Source organism: Equus quagga, chromosome 5 (assembly GCF_021613505.1).
Source record: "Equus quagga isolate Etosha38 chromosome 5, UCLA_HA_Equagga_1.0, whole genome shotgun sequence".
Taxonomy (NCBI): domain Eukaryota; kingdom Metazoa; phylum Chordata; class Mammalia; order Perissodactyla; family Equidae; genus Equus; species Equus quagga.
In genome coordinates this window covers 117,048,406-117,067,260 of record NC_060271.1, presented here as the reverse complement: position 1 = coordinate 117,067,260, position 18,855 = coordinate 117,048,406, and the positions used below count along the sequence as shown (strand labels likewise).

The 18,855-nt window shown below is 52.8% G+C and overlaps 1 protein-coding gene across 4 annotated transcripts in view; it reads left to right on the top strand.

Moving 5' to 3' along the window:
• The window catches only part of CAD (carbamoyl-phosphate synthetase 2, aspartate transcarbamylase, and dihydroorotase), a 23,247-nt gene extending 4,392 nt beyond the window's left edge, over positions 1–18,855 (top strand). For 2 of the 4 annotated variants that reach the window (XM_046662640.1, XM_046662638.1), the window contains exons 5-45: positions 173–314; positions 511–682; positions 884–1,069; positions 1,254–1,366; positions 1,647–1,792; positions 2,067–2,198; positions 2,339–2,572; positions 2,705–2,926; positions 3,126–3,314; positions 3,583–3,707; positions 3,890–4,020; positions 6,853–6,965; positions 7,425–7,669; positions 7,894–8,140; positions 8,513–8,611; positions 8,799–9,023; positions 9,107–9,289; positions 9,483–9,701; positions 9,978–10,145; positions 10,767–10,949; positions 11,066–11,170; positions 11,624–11,863; positions 12,106–12,187; positions 12,497–12,663; positions 12,822–12,986; positions 13,162–13,293; positions 13,512–13,713; positions 14,060–14,250; positions 14,345–14,485; positions 14,704–14,805; positions 15,248–15,344; positions 15,637–15,687; positions 15,949–15,993; positions 16,098–16,267; positions 16,378–16,452; positions 16,986–17,198; positions 17,404–17,529; positions 17,722–17,877; positions 17,964–18,065; positions 18,277–18,371; positions 18,480–18,855. In XM_046662640.1, the coding sequence (XP_046518596.1) occupies positions 173–314; positions 511–682; positions 884–1,069; positions 1,254–1,366; positions 1,647–1,792; positions 2,067–2,198; positions 2,339–2,572; positions 2,705–2,926; positions 3,126–3,314; positions 3,583–3,707; positions 3,890–4,020; positions 6,853–6,965; positions 7,425–7,669; positions 7,894–8,140; positions 8,513–8,611; positions 8,799–9,023; positions 9,107–9,289; positions 9,483–9,701; positions 9,978–10,145; positions 10,767–10,949; positions 11,066–11,170; positions 11,624–11,863; positions 12,106–12,187; positions 12,497–12,663; positions 12,822–12,986; positions 13,162–13,293; positions 13,512–13,713; positions 14,060–14,250; positions 14,345–14,485; positions 14,704–14,805; positions 15,248–15,344; positions 15,637–15,687; positions 15,949–15,993; positions 16,098–16,267; positions 16,378–16,452; positions 16,986–17,198; positions 17,404–17,529; positions 17,722–17,877; positions 17,964–18,065; positions 18,277–18,371; positions 18,480–18,582 (6,234 nt within the window). In that variant the 3' untranslated portion in view covers positions 18,583–18,855. The remainder of the gene's footprint in view (positions 1–172; positions 315–510; positions 683–883; positions 1,070–1,253; positions 1,367–1,646; positions 1,793–2,066; positions 2,199–2,338; positions 2,573–2,704; positions 2,927–3,125; positions 3,315–3,582; positions 3,708–3,889; positions 4,021–6,852; positions 6,966–7,424; positions 7,670–7,893; positions 8,141–8,512; positions 8,612–8,798; positions 9,024–9,106; positions 9,290–9,482; positions 9,702–9,977; positions 10,146–10,766; positions 10,950–11,065; positions 11,171–11,623; positions 11,864–12,105; positions 12,188–12,496; positions 12,664–12,821; positions 12,987–13,161; positions 13,294–13,511; positions 13,714–14,059; positions 14,251–14,344; positions 14,486–14,703; positions 14,806–15,247; positions 15,345–15,636; positions 15,688–15,948; positions 15,994–16,097; positions 16,268–16,377; positions 16,453–16,985; positions 17,199–17,403; positions 17,530–17,721; positions 17,878–17,963; positions 18,066–18,276; positions 18,372–18,479) is intronic. The other 2 variants (XM_046662641.1, XM_046662639.1) reach the window with 2 other exon arrangements.

The window sequence follows — 18,855 nt, the reverse complement described above, 5'->3', positions numbered from 1 at the left end:
TACAGAGGTAGAGTGGGAGAGTGTTGCAAGCTGTAGCACAGTAGCTATCTTCTGCCTATAACTGGGGTGAATATTTGAGGAAGAATCAAAAGAGGCCTCAAAGGTGTGGGTTGGTGTGTGCATATCGATACCCATGGATCACAGCTGCCAACAATTGCCCGTTGTTCCTTAGGCTCCACGGGTATTCAATGCAGGAGGTACTCCTCGGATCCTTGCTTTAGACTGTGGCCTCAAGTATAATCAGATCCGATGCCTGTGCCAGCGTGGGGCTGAGGTCACTGTGGTACCGTGGGACCACGTGTTAGACAGCCAGGGTGAGTAGCTGGGGTCTGTACAGGCCCACAGACAACAGCATGGGGGGAAATCAGTCCCTTGGTCCAGTTGCTAAAATCAATGTGAATTGCATGGAAGAAGATGGAGATAAGGGCTTTTGCTCTACTGGTAAGGGCTGCAAGTATGTCTCTCTGGTTGAACTACTGGTTTTGATGTCATCTTTTCTGCCCTCTCCAGAGTATGAGGGTCTCTTCCTGAGTAATGGCCCTGGTGATCCCGCCTCCTATCCTAGTGTGGTATCCGCACTGAGCCATGTCTTATCTGAGCCTAATCCCCGGCCTGTCTTCGGGATCTGTCTGGGACACCAACTGTTGGCCTTAGCCATTGGGGCCAAGACTTACAAGATGAGGTAGGACGTGTGGGAAGAGGAAGGGCCCACACTGCTGACATAAGGGGTGGGGAGTCTTGGGAATAGAAATAGAGTTGGTGTTTATTAGTGTTAAAACAGGAGCAGGGGCTGATGAGAGTCGTGAGACCAATAAGAGTTGGGTTTGGTACAGCGGTGGAGGGAGAGTGAAAGGCCTGTGACTCAGCATACTTCCATCTCCAGATACGGGAACCGCGGCCATAATCAGCCATGCTTACTGGTGGGCTCTGGGCGCTGCTTTCTGACATCCCAGAACCATGGGTTTGCTGTGGAAACAGACTCACTGCCAGTAGGCTGGCTTCCTCTCTTCACCAATGCCAACGATCATTCCAGTGAAGGCATTGTACATGACAGCCTGCCCTTCTTCAGGTGAGCCTGGGTGATTCTGGCAGGGTGACTGGTTCTGTACAGCTTTGAAGTCTCCTGTGACTTGAAGATGAAAAAGTAAAGCACAGAAATGGACCCCAGTTGTCTATCCCACTGCCCTCCTCCTAGGCTGCCAGTGCCCAGGGTGGTGATGATGACAGGTTTCCTAATCCAATCTCTTCAACAGTGTCCAGTTTCACCCAGAGCACCGAGCTGGCCCTTCAGATATGGAACTTCTTTTTGATATCTTTCTGGAAACTGTGAAAGAAGCCACAGCTGGAAACCCTGGGGGCCAGACAGGTAAGTGCCTCAGCAAATCTGGGCTGTGGAACTAAGAACAGGGTCAGATTTTGGGGAGGTTAAGGGGGTGGGGTGGGAAGGCAACCAAGCCAAGGTAATGCATTTATGTTTCTATTGAAAGGAACTCCAGAGTCATGAGTCCTGGGTTCTGGTTCTGCCTCTGCCACTCACTAGAGGCATGGCTTATTCTGGATTCTTCTGTAAAGGGAGGGGGTTAATCTAGATGATCACTCATGTCTCATTCAGCTCTAACATTCTATGACTTTTTTTGCCTCCGCAGTTCGAGAACGGCTGGCTGAGCGCCTCTGTCCCCGTGGAATTCCCACCCCAGGCTCGGGGCTTCCACCACCACGAAAGGTTCTGATCCTGGGCTCAGGGGGCCTCTCCATTGGGCAAGCTGGAGAGTTTGACTACTCAGGCTCTCAGGTAAAGCGTGTCCGTCCCCACCCCTCTGGATGTGTGACCCTCAGGAGTGGATAGAGTCTTACGGAGAAGGGCTGAGACGTGAACATTGGTTGTAGGGAGGAAATGAAACAAGATCTGGGGAATGTGTGGAAAGGTGAGGTGGTGAGGAACAGAAGTCAGTTATTAGGGACTAAGAGTACAGGGAGGGAAAGAAGAGGAAGAGAAAGGCCAGTCTAAAGCTGTTTACAATCTTTTTTCTGCAGTTGAAGCTGATATGCCATTTTTGTTCCTCTAGGCAATCAAGGCCCTGAAGGAGGAAAACATCCAGACATTGCTGATCAACCCCAACATTGCCACAGTGCAGACCTCCCAGGGGCTAGCAGACAAGGTCTATTTCCTTCCCATAACACCTCACTACGTAACCCAGGTATGACTAGGGTAAGGCTGGACTGAGGAGGGGACCCATGCGGACAGGGGATCCTGTGGTCACTCTGGGTTTCTAAACTTCTTTGATCCACTCCCTAACCCCAGGGTCTTAATGCCTGTTGTTCTTCTCTCCTTCCTCAGGTGATCCGTAATGAGCGCCCGGATGGCGTGTTGCTGACTTTTGGGGGCCAGACAGCCCTGAATTGTGGTGTGGAGCTCACCAAGGCTGGAGTGCTAGCTCGGTATGGGGTCCGGGTCCTGGGTACACCTGTGAAGACCATTGAGCTGACTGAGGATCGACGTGCCTTTGCCTCAAGGATGGCAGAGATCGGAGAGCATATAGCCCCCAGTGAGGCGGCAAATTCTCTTGAACAGGTTCGCGGGGTGGTTTGGAAAAGGTAGAATGTGTCATTTTCTTTATATCTTATTTTTTTCTGGGACCAGGAACCTTCTGCACAGCAGGCATTCAAGGCCTAATCTGTTGTTTGTCTCTTCTGCTCATTGCAGGCCCAGGCAGCCGCCGAGCGATTAGGGTACCCTGTGCTAGTGCGTGCAGCCTTTGCCCTGGGTGGCCTAGGCTCTGGCTTTGCCTCCAACAAGGAGGAACTCTCTGCTCTTGTGGCCACAGCTTTTGCCCATACCAGCCAAGTGCTGATAGACAAGTCCCTGAAGGGATGGAAGGAGATTGAGTATGAGGTGGTGAGAGACGCCTATGGCAACTGTGTCACGGTGAGTGATGAAGGAAGGGTGGGGTTAGTGTCAGGCAGTATGAGTGCTTGTAAGAGCAGAAACCAGGGCTTGGGTCTTTGAGGGTTCGATGTCACTCAGAACCAGGATGGGTGGCAGAGGCAACAGAACCTTGGGACTCAGCCTTCTGCCTCTCCTGACTCCCTTTGGCAGTGACCTCCCTAGGACCCTCCCTTCACAGGTGTGTAACATGGAGAACTTAGACCCACTGGGCATCCACACTGGTGAGTCCATAGTGGTGGCTCCGAGCCAGACGCTGAATAACAGGGAGTACCAGCTGCTGCGGCAGACGGCCATCAAGGTGACCCAGCACCTTGGAATCGTTGGGGAGTGCAATGTCCAGTATGCCTTGAACCCCGAGTCTGAGCAGGTGAGACTCTAGGCCCTGGAGCCGATAGTCTAGCTATTGGACATTCTTCCATAATTTTGGGGCCTCAAGGCTGAGAGGCCTTTAGGCCCCAAAGACACTTGAGCAGAAGCTGGGATTGTCTTTGGTAGGGTTGGGTCATAGGGACGAGGGGGCAATTTTGCTCTCCATCCCTTCAGGGGGAGCTTTATTTTCTTGCCTTTCTGAGACCTCTCCTAGGTGAGCTTTCTTGGCCAGTTACCTGGTGACTCTTTCTCTGGTCTCTTTTTAGTATTACATCATCGAAGTGAATGCCAGGCTCTCCCGCAGCTCTGCCCTGGCCAGTAAAGCCACAGGCTATCCACTGGCCTATGTGGCAGCCAAGCTGGCTTTGGGCATCCCTCTGCCTGAGCTCAGGTATAAGGGTTGGGGAGAGATCAGGGAGGCAAGGGCATGGGGAGCTGAAGAAAATGTTCATGGGATGGGGAATACGAAAAGGACGTTGACCTGGATGTGTGGGGGTGGAGAGAGCTATCTGGAAGCTCCCCCTTTACATCTGCTGCTCTGTCCTTTTGCCACTCTTACCTGATGGCTCCCAGTAACTCAGTGACAGGAGGAACAGCAGCCTTTGAACCCAGCCTGGATTATTGTGTGGTGAAGATTCCTCGCTGGGACCTCAGCAAGTTCCTCCGTGTCAGCACAAAGATTGGCAGCTGCATGAAGAGCGTTGGTGAGAGAGACATGCCCCAAGAGACCTCTCCCTAGATCACCCACGGGGTCCCACCCATCTCAAGAATCTAGGATGTTATAGAGTTAGTTCCCTGGCATGGCCTTTCAGCTTCTATATTAGCAGCTGAATTCATGGGAACGCAGTTCTCAGAATAGGGACATTTCAAACTGAGATAGTAGTCCTCATCAGGAGTGGGGCTCAAAGGCATCTGGAAACTATGTCAGAATAGACATGCCACCTCCACTTCCTGATGGCATGTCAGAATCTCTGGAATGGGGTGGTACCCATCAGACTGTCTCATCTTCTCATTTTACAAATGAGCAAACTGAGGTGCTTACAGAAGGAAAATGTCACGGCTGAGTAGAGGGCAGAGCCAAGAACTGAAAGCTAGACCTGGTCCCTAGTTGCGTGTTCCTGTTACCCTACATTGCCTGTCGTCGGTGAGACAGTTCTGTGAAATGGCACCACAGCGTTTCATGGCGTTTTGCCCATGGCCTCATTATTAGGTATTCACGCCGGTGACATTTTGTTTTCCATGCTTGTTTAAATACTGATGTTTCAGGGAAACGATGACTGCTGTTTTCCCGTGAACTGTCGAAATCCAAGTCAGCACAGTGGCAGCCATTCTTAGCATATCTCCCCCTCTGGGCACTTTTTGCCTGGTCACTAAACGACATTTTTTTTTTTAACACAATGTTTAAGATCAGATCAGGACATCAGAGACTTTTTTCATAAAAACAGAAATTTTGTCCTGAAAAGTGAATGGGTAAATAAACAGCCTCCAAGCAGTGGTAGAGTGTGCTGGAACTGAGTGAATGTGCTTCCCTATAGCATCCCTTTCAGGTTGCCTTAGACTGTCCTCTGAAACATTTTGAGCAAAACAAGCATGCACATGTACCAAAATGCCCCCTGCTAAGGATAAGGGCATTTCATTGTGCTCCAGATTTCCATTAAGAGCATTAGTAGCCTTTAAATAAGTAACTCTAAGCTCAGATATTATTTCAGAATTTTTAGAAATCTTAAAAAAGACTGCCAAGTTGTTCCTTCTGGAGATTAGTTTCTGTTATATGAAAATTATAATAAACATGGGAATGAAGCCATGATTAAATAGTGGCTAAAAGCAGTGGCTTGAAAATAGGACAAAGATTGATTCCTAGATGAGACATTTAAATATTTACGTCTATTCAAGCCACCTTAGAATATGATTTTGTTGGGTAACTTTTTTTAACTTTTATTATAAAGTAAGATACATGAATCATTGACAGATTAGAAAGGACAGTTTAACTGAAGAAGGATAATCACTAGTAGTCTTGTCACACAGAGGTTAATTTGGGTGTATTTATATGAGTCCAGAATTTTTCTAGGCATGCATGTTTTTATTTTACCCAAAATAAAAACTTTTGTAATATAACCACCTTATAAAGGAATTGAATAAAATCATTCATAATCCACTTTCTTAACACTACTATTAGCATCTTGGTTTTTTGGAAAAAAAATTTTTTTTTTTTCTGGTGAGGAAGTTTGGCCCTGAGCTAACATCTGTTACCAATCTTCTTCTTTTTGCTTGAGGAAGATTGTTGTTGAGTTAACATCTGTGGCAGTCTTCATCTGTCTTGTGTGTGGGATGCTGCCACAGCATGGCTTGATGAGTGGTGTGTGAGTCCCCTTCCGGGATCCGAACCGGCAGACCCCGGGCTGCCAAAGTAGAGTGCATGAATTTAACCGGTACGCCACTGGGCTGGCCCCTCGAAAAATTTTTTAAAGAAGCAACTATTAGGATTGTAAATAGAAAAATACAATTGGCAAGAAATACTTGGAGACCCTAGGGTAAATTGTCAGAGGATGTGAACAAAACTTTGCAGAAGAGGAAATCAATAAGCAAACCTGGTCGGGGGGAGGAAATTTCCTCTTATTAATAAACGGAAATCTAGTTAAAATAAAACAGTACTTTTGCTTATTAGTAAAAGTTGTTTAAAATGACTATACATACTTCGTAGAAAGTTGGTTGGACTTATACTTTGTAAAGCAGAAACTTCCACAAAGCAATTAATAGTTATCAAGGGCCAGAAAATTTGTCTTACTCATTGCCCCTGCACTTCTGAAAATTTATCCTAAGGAGATAATCCAAAGCACAGAAAACATCACGGCCTCACTTAGAACGATGAACACTTTAAATGTCCTTCAGTAAGTGAGCAGTTAAATTATGATAGTCATACAGGAATTAAACTGCTGGCAGTGTCACATAGCAATGTGGGAACATGCTTATGATGAGGGAAAATGCAGGATAGAACTTGTTTGTACACTATAATCATATATAAAACATACATCTGAAAAATGTCCAGAAAGAAATACTCTAAAATGACAGTTGTAAATGTGGTTAGCTCTGGCTGGATTCGAAGAGTAGTGAGATCATCTTCCTGTTATCCAGACTTCTTAAAAGTTTTAAAGGATGAGACAGACCCCAGATGGTGTCATCACAGTATGAGTAAAGCAACCCAGATAACTGGAGACCCACCAGTGGTTGGGCCACTGTGATGGGCCAATATCCCATCACAAGTGGATGTTTCAGTACCCACGTGCCCATTTTACGCATTGTAATTCCATATTCACTAATAAAACATGAAAATGGTAGGAAGAAGAGCTGCAAGTTTGAGATTTCTCAATAATGAAACACCATAAATCCCACCACTATGGGACTTGCCCTGAGAACCTTCTGGAGGCTTGGCTGTAAACCATAGACATTCTGGGCGCTCCCTCCCGCAGCCGCCACCTCCCCCTACCCCGTGGGCCCCCAGTCCCCAGGCATTCAGTTCCTACGTCCTATTCCTCCAGGTGAAGTCATGGGCATTGGGCGTTCTTTTGAGGAGGCCTTCCAGAAGGCTCTGCGCATGGTGGATGAGAACTGTGCGGGCTTCGATCACACGGTAAAGCCAGTCAGCGATATGGTAAGTGGCTTCCCTCCCCCTGGCAACACCCCTAAAATGGACCTGCTTCTCTCTGTCCGTGGCCCATGAGCTTGTTACCTGTAGTACCAGCAGTGATCATTATTAGACCTTTGCTGTGTTTTCACTTTGCTGAGAATTTCATGATTTCATCTCATTTATCATTATATGAGGACGTATTATTAGACTTGTTTCTACAGATGAGGAGGTTGAGGCTTAGAGAGGTTGTGGAACTTACTCAAAGCCGCACAGCCAGCAAGGGGCAGAGCCAGGATTTCTATCCAGGGTCTTGCAGTTGCAGAGCCTCTTCTCTGGTCTCTAGTTTCTCTCCTAAGACAGTAGCACTCTTGCTGTCAGGATTTTTGAGGCACTAAAAGTAGATTGGGAATGTTTTGCTTAACATTCTGGCATCCACCTCTGCACAGTCCTTCCATATCCATCTGTCTGCCCTCTCCCCATTAGGAGTTGGAGACTCCAACAGATAAGCGGATCTTCGTGGTGGCAGCTGCTCTGTGGGCTGGCTACTCAGTGGAGCGCCTGTACGAACTCACACGCATCGATCGGTGGTTCCTGCACCGAATGCAGCGGATCATAGCACACACCCAGCTGCTGGAACAACATCGTGGACAGCCTTTGCCCCAAGACCTGCTGCACCAGGCCAAGCGCCTTGGCTTCTCAGACAAGCAGATTGCCCTTGCGGTTCTGAGGTCAGAGATGGCAGTGAGGGCCTCGGGCTGAGAAACGTGGGGCAGAGAACCTTTATACCAGTGAGGGGCCCTCGGAAGGGAGGGACAGGATCAGGAGCTTTGGGGGCTTCTGACCTTCGTCCCCGGGATATTTCCTCTTTGATCCCTGCCCTGGGATCTCACCCCTCTACTCAGTCCGTACTCCACTCCCAGGGTCTATGTTTCTGACCCTTCTTCTCCTTTAGCACAGAGCTGGCTGTTCGCAAGCTGCGTCAGGAACTAGGGATCTGCCCAGCGGTGAAACAGATTGACACAGTTGCAGCTGAGTGGCCAGCCCAGACAAATTATTTGTACCTAACATACTGGGGCACCAGCCATGACCTCACCTTTCGAACGCCTCATGTCCTGGTCCTTGGCTCTGGTGTCTACCGTATCGGCTCCAGCGTTGAGTTTGACTGGTGTGCTGTGGGCTGCATCCAGCAGCTCCGAAAGGTCTAAGAGCTAGTCTTTCATACCGTTTTCTCTACTGTTCTATTCAGCTCCAGCATTTGCCTTCCACCCACACTTAATTCTTGAACTTTCTATTAGTTGCTGCACCTTACATCTGTCATAGAGCTTTGGGTTGGGGGGGTCCCCTTAGGCCATCTTGTGCCCCACATGGGGCATGTATCTCCTCTCCAACACTTTGTACCTACTTCTCAGATATGTACAGTGCTGGTCCTACTTCCTTCCCAAGGCAGGTGTCCTGTACAGCTATTTCAGAGGAAGCTGAGGTGGTACTCTCTGAAGTAGGGGCTTTGGCTTAGTTTCTCCATGTTCCTCCTCCCACCTAATTGCTAAATATCATTCCCCTCCCTATTGCAGATGGGGTATAAGACCATCATGGTGAACTACAACCCAGAGACAGTCAGCACCGACTATGACATGTGCGACCGACTCTACTTTGATGAGATCTCTTTTGAGGTGAGAGGGATGAAGGCTACCCATTAGCCTAGGTGGCCAGGGCCAAGTGGGAGTGGCTACTGACCTAAGATTCTTTGGAACTTGTGGGATTTGAGGGGAAGTGGGTGGAGGGTGAGGAGCAATGAGCAAGAGGGTTCAGATCCCTGACCCCGCTTGTTACCGCCATTTGTCTCCTCCTGCACTGTAGGTGGTGATGGACATCTATGAGCTGGAGAACCCTGAAGGCGTGATCCTGTCCATGGGTGGCCAGCTGCCTAACAACATGGCCATGGCTTTGCATCGGCAACAGTGCCGGATACTGGGCACCTCCCCTGAATCCATCGACTCAGCTGAGAACCGTTTCAAGTTCTCCCGGCTCCTTGACACCATTGGTATCAGCCAGCCTCAGTGGAGGGAGCTCAGTGACCTAGAGGTGAGCTGGAACCTGGTGGGGGCTGGAGGCTAGATGATGTCAGGGGTGTGTGACCAACCCAGCTAAGCTCCCTGCACCCTTAGTCTGCTCGCCAGTTCTGCCAAACAGTGGGGTACCCTTGCGTGGTACGCCCCTCCTATGTGCTGAGTGGTGCTGCTATGAATGTGGCCTACACCGACGGGGACCTGGAGCGCTTCCTGAGCAGCGCAGCCGCCGTCTCCAAGGAGCACCCTGTGGTCATCTCCAAGTTCATCCAGGAGGCCAAGGTAGGAGGCTGCAGACAAGTCTCCGAGGGCAGGCTTCCAGCCTTAGAGACTTCCCTCTCTGGTCCTGCAGAAATTTGTAGGCACAGGGGGCTGGGAAGGATGGATTGTGCCAGGGCTTCTCAAGGAAGGGACATCCTGAGGCAAGTGGGAAAGGAAGATGGCCCTTGCCCATTGCCCTGTGTGCCCCCACTAGGAGATTGATGTGGATGCTGTGGCCTCTGATGGCGTGGTAGCAGCCATTGCCATCTCTGAGCATGTGGAGAATGCAGGTGTGCATTCAGGCGATGCCACACTGGTGACCCCACCACAAGACATCACTGCCAAAACCCTGGAGCGGATCAAAGCCATTGTGCATGCTGTGGGCCAGGAGCTGCAGGTCACGGGACCCTTCAATCTGCAGCTCATTGCCAAGGTAGTAAGAGGGGGCTAAAGGAAGGGACTAGAGGGCCACAGCGCCAGGGATCCCTGCTCTGTCTCCTGCCCTCATCAGAATAGGCAGGACAGCTGGAGGGAAAGGGTCACGGCTAGGGCCCACGTTGTTGTCAGGCTTTGTGACAGTAAGTCACCCTGACCCCTGTCCCGGGCCGATTACCCACAGAATGGTGAGTGAGGGGAAGAGTCAGGGTCAGTGGAGTAGTGGCAGCAAGCCCAGCCTGCGGAAGGCCTGACCAATCCCTCTCTGCCCCAGGACGACCAGCTGAAAGTTATTGAATGCAATGTGCGTGTCTCTCGCTCCTTCCCCTTCGTCTCCAAGACACTAGGCGTGGACCTAGTAGCCTTGGCCACACGGGTCATCATGGGCGAAAAAGTGGAACCTGTGGGGCTCATGACTGGCTCTGGAGTCGTGGGGGTAAAGGTACGGAGGAGTGAAACCCCGGGTTAGGAGTGAGAAGCGGGGAGACAAGTAGTGCAAGAGAGTTCACTTACCCCACATATTCTATGTCAGTCAACACGTAAACCGAGCACTTACTGTAGGCAGAGCATCGCTGGGCCATGAGGGTGACCAGATAGTCTCTGTCCCTTAGGAGCTTCCGCTCTAGTAACAGGAGACAAGAGAAGTTGGATCCCAAACAGCTTGTTTATAGAGCAGTCTGACAAACCACATAGTAAAGATGTAAACAAAATGCTAAAGGAGTTCACAGATGGGAGATGCCAATTCCAAAAGGAGTGACCTGGGAAAGCTTGAGAGAGGAGTTGGTATGTGCACTGAGCCTCGGAGGATGGTCAGGATGTTTGGTTTGCAGAGCTTGTTGAGGAAGTATTCCAAGGCCAAGGAATAGCCTGGTGGAAGCTGAGGGGTGACCCGGAGTGTGTCTAGGAAGCAGCTGACTGACTGGTGTAGGGCACATGTAGGGCAGCAGCGGGGAGGCTCACCCTCCTGTTTGGAGGAGACCAAGGAGGGGACCGTGCCTGCCTCTCCTGGTGAGGGGAGGTGGGCCCCATCTGCCTGGGCCTCTCTCACATCCTGCTCCCTCAGGTGCCCCAGTTCTCATTCTCCCGCTTGGCGGGTGCTGATGTGGTGTTGGGTGTGGAGATGACCAGTACTGGGGAAGTGGCCTGCTTTGGGGAGAGCCGTTGCGAGGCCTACCTCAAGGCCATGCTCAGCACTGGCTTTAAGATCCCCAAGAAGAACATCTTGCTGACCATTGGCAGCTATAAGGTACAGAAGCCGGGGGCTGGGAGGTGGGGGCAGATGGCCTTGGCTCTCGGGGCCAGGGCTGACCTTGAAGCAGGAGATGAGAGAAACACATCTCATCCTCCTTCTGCTTGGTTCAGAACAAGAGCGAGCTGCTCCCAACTGTGCGGCTGCTGGAGAGCCTGGGCTACAGCCTCTACGCCAGTCTGGGCACCGCTGACTACTACAACGAGCACGGCGTCAAGGTACCGGGGCTCCCCAGACCGACCCCACACCACCCCGCCTTCATGGCTGTGAAAGCACCAGAGAATTCTCTCCCTTTTCCCTTGCTTTTATTGCTATTGTATAAATCACGTATATTCCACGTAGAGCAAGTAGAATATACAGAAAAGAAGAAAGAAAAAAATCCCTTACAGTCTCTTCACCATTGTTACCGTTCCGGTATATTTCCTTCCAGAATTTTGTTTCTATATGTACGCGTGTGTAGGCTCCTTCTGCAGAGTCCTTAGTAACCATAATGTAGATATGTTTCTTGTCAAGAAATATACTTTGCCAGTTGCAAATAGAGGCAGCTCTGGTCCCCACCCTGTCGGTCCTCAGTCTCCTCATGCACTCCTGGGCCACCTCTCCTCCCTTCAAGCTGCCTTCCTTATACCAGCCAAGCTCAGGTTGACCCTGACCTTGTCTCTGGGCCACAGGTAACAGCTGTGGACTGGCACTTTGACGAGGCAGTGGATGGTGAGTGCCCACCACAGCGAAGCATCTTGGACCAGCTGGCAGAGAATCACTTCGAGCTAGTGATTAACCTGTCAATGCGTGGGGCCGGGGGCCGGCGTCTCTCTTCCTTTGTCACCAAGGGCTACCGCACCCGGCGCCTGGCTGCTGACTTCTCCGTGCCCCTCATCATCGATATCAAGTGCACCAAACTGTTTGTGGAGGTAACCAAGACCTAGGTGCTGGGAAGAAGACAGCCAGTGTTAATGGAGGAGGAGGGAGAAGTGAATGTGTCAAGGGGGTGGGAAATCGCAGTATGAAGCAGCCCTGCTAATAATCAAGCTTTGTGGCCACAGAGAGAAGTGTGTATAGAGAGGTAGGAGCCTGGTTTATGGGAAAACCCAGTCCCTACCTACAACTCCCAGGATGCCCTTAAATCAGGTCTGACCATGGTTTTCACCTGCAGGCCCTAGGCCAGATCGGGGCAGCCCCTCCTTTGAAGGTGCACGTTGATTGCATGACCTCCCAAAAGCTTGTGCGGCTACCTGGTAAGTGTATCTCTTGGGAGAACCTGGCTTCTGGACACTAGTAGCAGCTGGCATAGAGATCCTGGGTATGATAGATGATGGCTGTGGGCCCCACTCCCTGCCCTGGACTCTATAGAGTGTGCAGGCCCCAGAATCTTTCTCACTCTGAGCTCTTCTGTTTCTCGATCCACAGTGCCCTTGACTGAGGAACCTTGCCACTTCTTATTTTTATTAGTTGCTGTGAATTTTCCTGCCACCCCAGTTCATCTCCTTGATACCCTTCGCATCTCTGAATCTTCCTCTAATCTTACCATCTCCATGTTCTCCCAGGACTAATTGATGTCCATGTGCACCTGCGGGAACCAGGTGGGACACACAAGGAGGACTTTGCCTCAGGCACAGCTGCTGCCCTGGCTGGGGGTGTCACTATGGTGTGTGCCATGCCTAACACCCGGCCCCCCATCATTGATGCCCCTGCTCTGGCCCTGGCCCAGAAGGTGAGCCCTTGCCTTCCTGCTTCATGTGACCTACATGCCCCCACCAACCTCCCCTGCTTCCCTGAGCCCTACTCCCTCTGTCCTTCCCGAGGGGCCCATGCCACTGGTGCCAGGCTGGCATGGATGCTGATGGGCCTTATCTCCTATGTATTCTCCAGCTAGCAGAGGCTGGTGCCCGCTGTGACTTTGCCTTATTCCTCGGAGCCTCATCAGAAAATGCAGGGACCCTGAGCGCTGTGGCTGGGTCTGCTGCAGGGCTGAAACTGTACCTCAATGAGACCTTCTCGGAGCTGCGGCTGGACAGTGTGGCCCAGTGGATGGAGGTAGGGAGTGGGCATGTGGGAGGAGGCAGCCACACCATGCTTCCTGGCTTGAGGGCCCCACAGAGTGGGTTGCCGGCAGTGAGGAGTCAGGAGAGCCCCATGAGGACTCTGGGCTCTGATGAGCACAGAGAATCAAAGGCTCTGTCCACTCCCTGAGAGTTCTTCCTGCCCCTAGCACTTCGAGACCTGGCCATCGCACCTCCCCATTGTGGCCCATGCGGAGCGGCAGACTGTTGCCGCCATCCTTATGGTGGCTCAACTGACCCAGCGCTCAGTGCACATATGTCACGTGGCACGGAAGGAGGAGGTGAGAGAACACCAGAGGTCCCAGCGCCCCAATGCTTTCCCAGTAGCACAAGAGGTCAGGGTAGTCCTTGGGAGCAAGAGAGGGTCAGGGAAAGCCTGGAGCCAGCACCGTCAGCATGTCTGCCTCGTAACTCTCCTAGAGGAATGGTTGGCTGCAGGGACTTTGTAGGGCAGGGCGTAGAGGGAGGCCTCCTCTACCTCTACCTGTGCTCCCCGCAGATCCTGCTGATTAAAGCTGCAAAGGCACGGGGGCTGCCAGTGACCTGCGAGGTGGCACCCCACCATCTGTTCCTGAGCCGCGATGATCTGGAACGCCTGGGGCCCGGGAAGGGGGAGGTCCGGCCTGAACTTGGCTCCCGCCAGGATGTAGAGGCCCTCTGGGAGAACATGGCTGTCATCGACTGCTTCGCCTCAGACCACGGTGAGAGGGCCCAGAATGTGCCTCTCTGGGCCAGCACTCTGGGCTCCATGAGCACTGGGACTTGATCTGAGGGGTACCCCAGCCTCTGTGGTGCCTGGTGTGTGATAGACCTTCATTAATATTCAGGAAAGTAATGAATGAGCAAGTGAGTAAAATTATAAATAAGAGAATATGGGAAGAAGGTGTGGGCCCCAGAAGATGGCAGCAGTCCTGGTTTCCCTATTTTCCAATTTCCAGAAAAAATTAGCCTTAGGGTTGGTGGTGAGACAGTGCAGTCCTGGTGGTGTATGTGACTTCCCAGCTGTGGAGGTCATTGGTCCTGAGGAACATCCTCTTTTTCTCTCAGCCCCCCACACCTTGGAGGAGAAGTGTAGGCCCCGGCCTCCTCCTGGCTTCCCAGGGCTCGAGACCATGCTGCCCTTGCTGCTGACAGCTGTAAGCGAGGGCCGGCTCAGCCTGGACGACCTGCTGCAGCGACTGCACCACAATCCTCGGCGTATCTTTCACCTGCCCCCACAGGAGGACACCTATGTGGAGGTGTGGGGATGAGGGCTTGGGGTGGGGACCGTCCAACCCTTGGATCTGTTCCATGGTATGGCCCTCTGCTAGCCCACCCTGTGACTCTGGGCAGGTGGATCTGGAGCATGAATGGACAGTCCCCAGCTACATGCCCTTCTCCAAGGCCCACTGGACACCCTTTGAAGGGCAGAAGGTGAAGGGCACAGTCCGCCGTGTAGTCCTACGAGGGGAGGTCGCCTATATTGACGGGCAGGTACTTGTGTCCCCCACGCCCTTCCCCACCTTCCCCAGTGCCATTTTTGTCCCACCCAGCAAATCCATGCAGTCCCACTACCTCCTCCGGCTGCCCTGTACGTGGTGGGCACGGGTACCCAAAGGCAATTTTTCTTCTTGCTGGCTTCCACTCCTTCAGGATCCCAGTCTGGCTCTCTACTCCCTCCTCAGTCACCTGCCTCTGCCTTCTGTCTGCAGGTTCTGGTGCCCCCAGGCTATGGACAGGATGTGCGCAAGTGGCCTCAGGGGGCAGTTCCCCAGCTCACGCCCTCAGCCCCTGCTGCCAGTGAGATAACCACGGTATTCATACTGCTTTGGGGCCAGGATGTGGGTATTGCGTGGGTGCAGCCAGGGGCAGGGCTGCAGCATAAACATTTTGATTGGTGGTTGAGGGGTGGAATGCTCTTCACTTGACAGTTAAAATCTCCACCACCCATCTCTCTGTCTACTGCAAAACGTCAAATTAACTCTCAGTTGAGGAGGCTATCTGTGAGAAACAGAAGGCCATTATTAACGCAACCAGAGGTATATCTGGGGGCCTGTTGTGGGGCTAGCACACACTTCTAAGAGGCCAGTTTGTCTACCTGTGTCGAGGACAGTGTAGTGGAAGGGTGGAGCTGAGGTGAGATGATGGAGAATGGAGTCCACGTGGACAGTGGGCATTTTGGCTTTTCGTGAGGGATTGAATTTGAGGAGGCGTTGGGTCAGTACTTTTCAAAAGTCTAGGCTCATGTCTCTCCAGACACCCGAAAGGCCCCGCCGGGGCATCCCAGGGCTTCCTGATGGCCGCTTCCACCTGCCACCCCGAATCCACCGAGCCTCTGACCCAGGTCTGCCAGGTAAGGGAGGTCCTGTGACGTGGAGGGTGGGGCCACTTGGGCATAGAGACGTGGAGGGATGGCTCCTCTTCCCACAGTGTCCTGGATGGACCGGTGTTAGGAGTTCAGTGGCCTAGGAGTGGTCCAGGCCCTCCCTTTCCAGCACCTCACCTTTGTCCACTTACCCTGCCCTTCCCACCATCCCTTTATCCTAGTCTGATCCACTGTACCCTCCTTTGCCTAAATCAGTCCACCCAACATGAGGTAGGCATCCCACAGCTTCTTCTCACAGGCCCTTTTTTGTTGTGGGCAGCTGTGTTCCTCCTCCTGGGAGCTGGGAACCCGCAGGGCAGCAGAGAGTGGGGTAAATCCAGGTTGTTGGTTGGTGTGAGCCTGGCCATTCCCCTTGCCTAGGATCCCTTTGTCACCTGGGAGGGCCCTGGGAGGGCACCACTGCTCACACACAATAGCTGTCATGGGAAATCACGTGTCCTCCCTCCCCTAACCTGCTATAGCTACTGTGGTGTGAGTTGGTTTAACACGGACACTGGGATCCAGTGGGGAAGTGGGGGCTCTTCGCAAACCTCAACCACAGGCTTACATCTGTCCTGTCGCCCTGTTGCAGCTGAGGAGCCAAAGGACAAGTCTGCTCGGAAGGCAGCTGAGCCAGGTGAGAGACTGCCCCACAACACACGCTCACCTCGGGGACCTCTGATCTGACCTGGGTAGGAGGAACCCTCTGACCAGTCTCTTCTGTCCCGTCCCTCACTGCAGAGCTGTTGGGAACCCTTGATGGCACCTGCTACCCTCCACCTCCAGTACCTAGACAGGCATCACCCCAAAACCTGGGGACCCCTGGCCTGCTGCACCCCCAGACCTCACCCCTGCTCCACTCATTAGTGGGCCAACACATCCTGTCCGTCCAGCAGTTCACCAAGGATCAGGTGCCTGGGGGAAGGAGGAAGGGGACACCCAGAGCTTTGAGTATCTGGAAAGTTGGGGCTAGGACCTCTAGGGGCCACTGCCTTTCCAGCTGACTCGGAGTCTTTCGTAGATGTCTCACCTGTTCAATGTGGCACACACGCTGCGTATGATGGTGCAGAAGGAGCGGAGCCTCGACATCCTCAAGGTCAGGGTCAGGGCTGTGGGCTGAGTTTCCAGGCCCCTGTGAGCAGGGCTGTGCGGTGGTCAGAGGGATCTCCCTCCCCTACCACAGGTCCCGTCTTGGGAGTCCACACCCTCCACCGCAGGTAACTCGGCCTCTGCTCTGGAACGTCCTGCTGCTCTAGGTCATCCTCTCCCATGTTTGCCTTCCTCTTGTCAATATTTGGCTGACTTGCAAGGCCCTGAGCACCAGCGCGTCAGCCCACCCATTTGGTCACTTGCTCTGTGCTGATGTATTCATGAAGAGAGAGCCAGGAGATTTCCTTCTCTCCTCAGGAATGAGTGTCTCATTCAGACACTTAACAATGGCTCTTTAGAGGTGGAACCTTCAGCTCAGAGTGATACTAATGGTGGAAATAGCAAGGCTACACCAGTCATGGGGAGGGTCGGGGGTTCTCTCAGCTCCCCTCTTGTATAAGCTGGGGAGGCAAGCAGCAGCCTGCGCATTCCCCAAGATGAACACACACACGTACACATTGACTCTTGCCGTCTCTCCAGGGGAAAGTGATGGCCTCCATGTTCTACGAAGTGAGCACACGGACCAGCAGCTCCTTTGCGGCAGCCATGGCCCGACTAGGGGGCGCTGTGCTCAGCTTCTCAGAAGCCACGTCCTCTGTCCAGAAGGGCGAATCCCTGGCTGACTCAGTGCAGACCATGAGCTGCTATGCTGATGTCGTCGTGCTTCGGCACCCCCAGCCTGGGGCAGTGGAGGTGAGGTTGGCCTTTGCACCAGGACATGATTGACTAAACTGGACCCAGGGATGTGAGGTCCCTTCTGCTCACATTTTCTGTGACTACAAGTCTCAGGTTAGGCCAGATGAGTTGAGGGGGCCCAGGAAGAGTGGGATGGTGCCAGGGAGTGGGGCCACTGAGATGCAGAAGACAGAATTCTCCTTCCTTACTCCCATTTTCACAGCTGGCAGCCAAGCACTGCCGGAGGCCAGTGATCAATGCCGGGGATGGGGTTGGAGAGCATCCCACCCAGGCCTTACTGGACATCTTCACCATCCGGGAGGAGCTTGGGACTGTCAATGGCATGACGGTGAGAGTGGTGGCAGGGGTTGGAGGCCTGCCCGGGGAAGGTGTGGAGAGGGAGGCGGTGGGAAGTAGTTTCTCTGTTCCACGGCATGCTGCATCAAAGGGCCTCCGTCCTGATCCTAAGGCTGCAAGCTTTGAAATGGGATGGGGGGTGCTCAGTCTAGGGGCCCTGTTGGTGATTGGGTTCCTCTGCTAGATCACAATGGTGGGGGACCTGAAGCATGGACGCACAGTGCATTCCCTGGCCTGCCTGCTCACCCAGTATCGTGTCAGCCTGCGCTACGTGGCGCCTCCCAGCCTGCGGATGCCACCAAATGTGTGGGACTTTGTGGCCTCCCGTGGCACCAAGCAGGTAAGGTCCTGGCAGGCCAAGGGGGACATGGGTTAGACAGGCAGAGCCTGGCACTGCATTCAGCCTGGCTCTGCCTCACCCTCCAGGAGGAATTTGAGAGCATTGAGGAGGCGCTGCCTGACACAGATGTGCTCTACATGACTCGAATCCAGAAGGAACGCTTTGGCTCTACTCAGGAGTATGAAGCTGTGAGTGCTGGAGTTTGAGGAGAAGCCAGGGCTGGAGCTGCCAGGCATCCAGACTAGCAACCAGGAAGGCTGGGCCCCAGGAGCTTGATTGGGGCCCCTCAGTTGTGATAGTTCTGTGTGGGTGTGGAGGGGGCCTCAGGGGAGCCCAGCCTTGTGGCCTCATAGCCACCCTTGACCCGAGGCACTGATGGGCCTCCTGTTTGCCTCACAGTGCTTTGGCCAGTTTATACTCACTCCACACATCATGACCCGGGCCAAGAAGAAGATGGTGGTGATGCACCCAATGCCCCGCGTCAATGAGATAAGGTGACACGGTGTCAAAATTGAGGATATGCTGGGGGCTGGCTGTGGAAGGGCACTTAGTCCTGGACAGGCCATCATGGGCTGTGTGGTAACTTTTTTCTTCTCTTGCAGTGTGGAGGTGGACTCAGACCCCCGAGCAGCCTACTTCCGCCAGGCCGAGAATGGCATGTACATACGTATGGCTCTGTTAGCCACAGTGCTGGGCCGCTTCTAGGGCCCGGCTGCTCAGCCTCTTCTCATCAGGCCCAACTGCTGGGCACGGAATCTGGTGCCCCCTACGGGGGCAGCACACCTAGTAGATGCTCTGGGCCATCCAGATAGTTCACGTGCTCAGATACGCACACCTGCAGACCACACTTAAAGCACTGGACTGGACTGGAGCTCTCTAGCATGGGGGTGGGGCCCAGTTGGGCCCTTCTCCCTTATTGCACCTCAAATCTGTACAGTGACTTTTCTACTGACTTAGTAAACAGCTGAACTGCTTCTA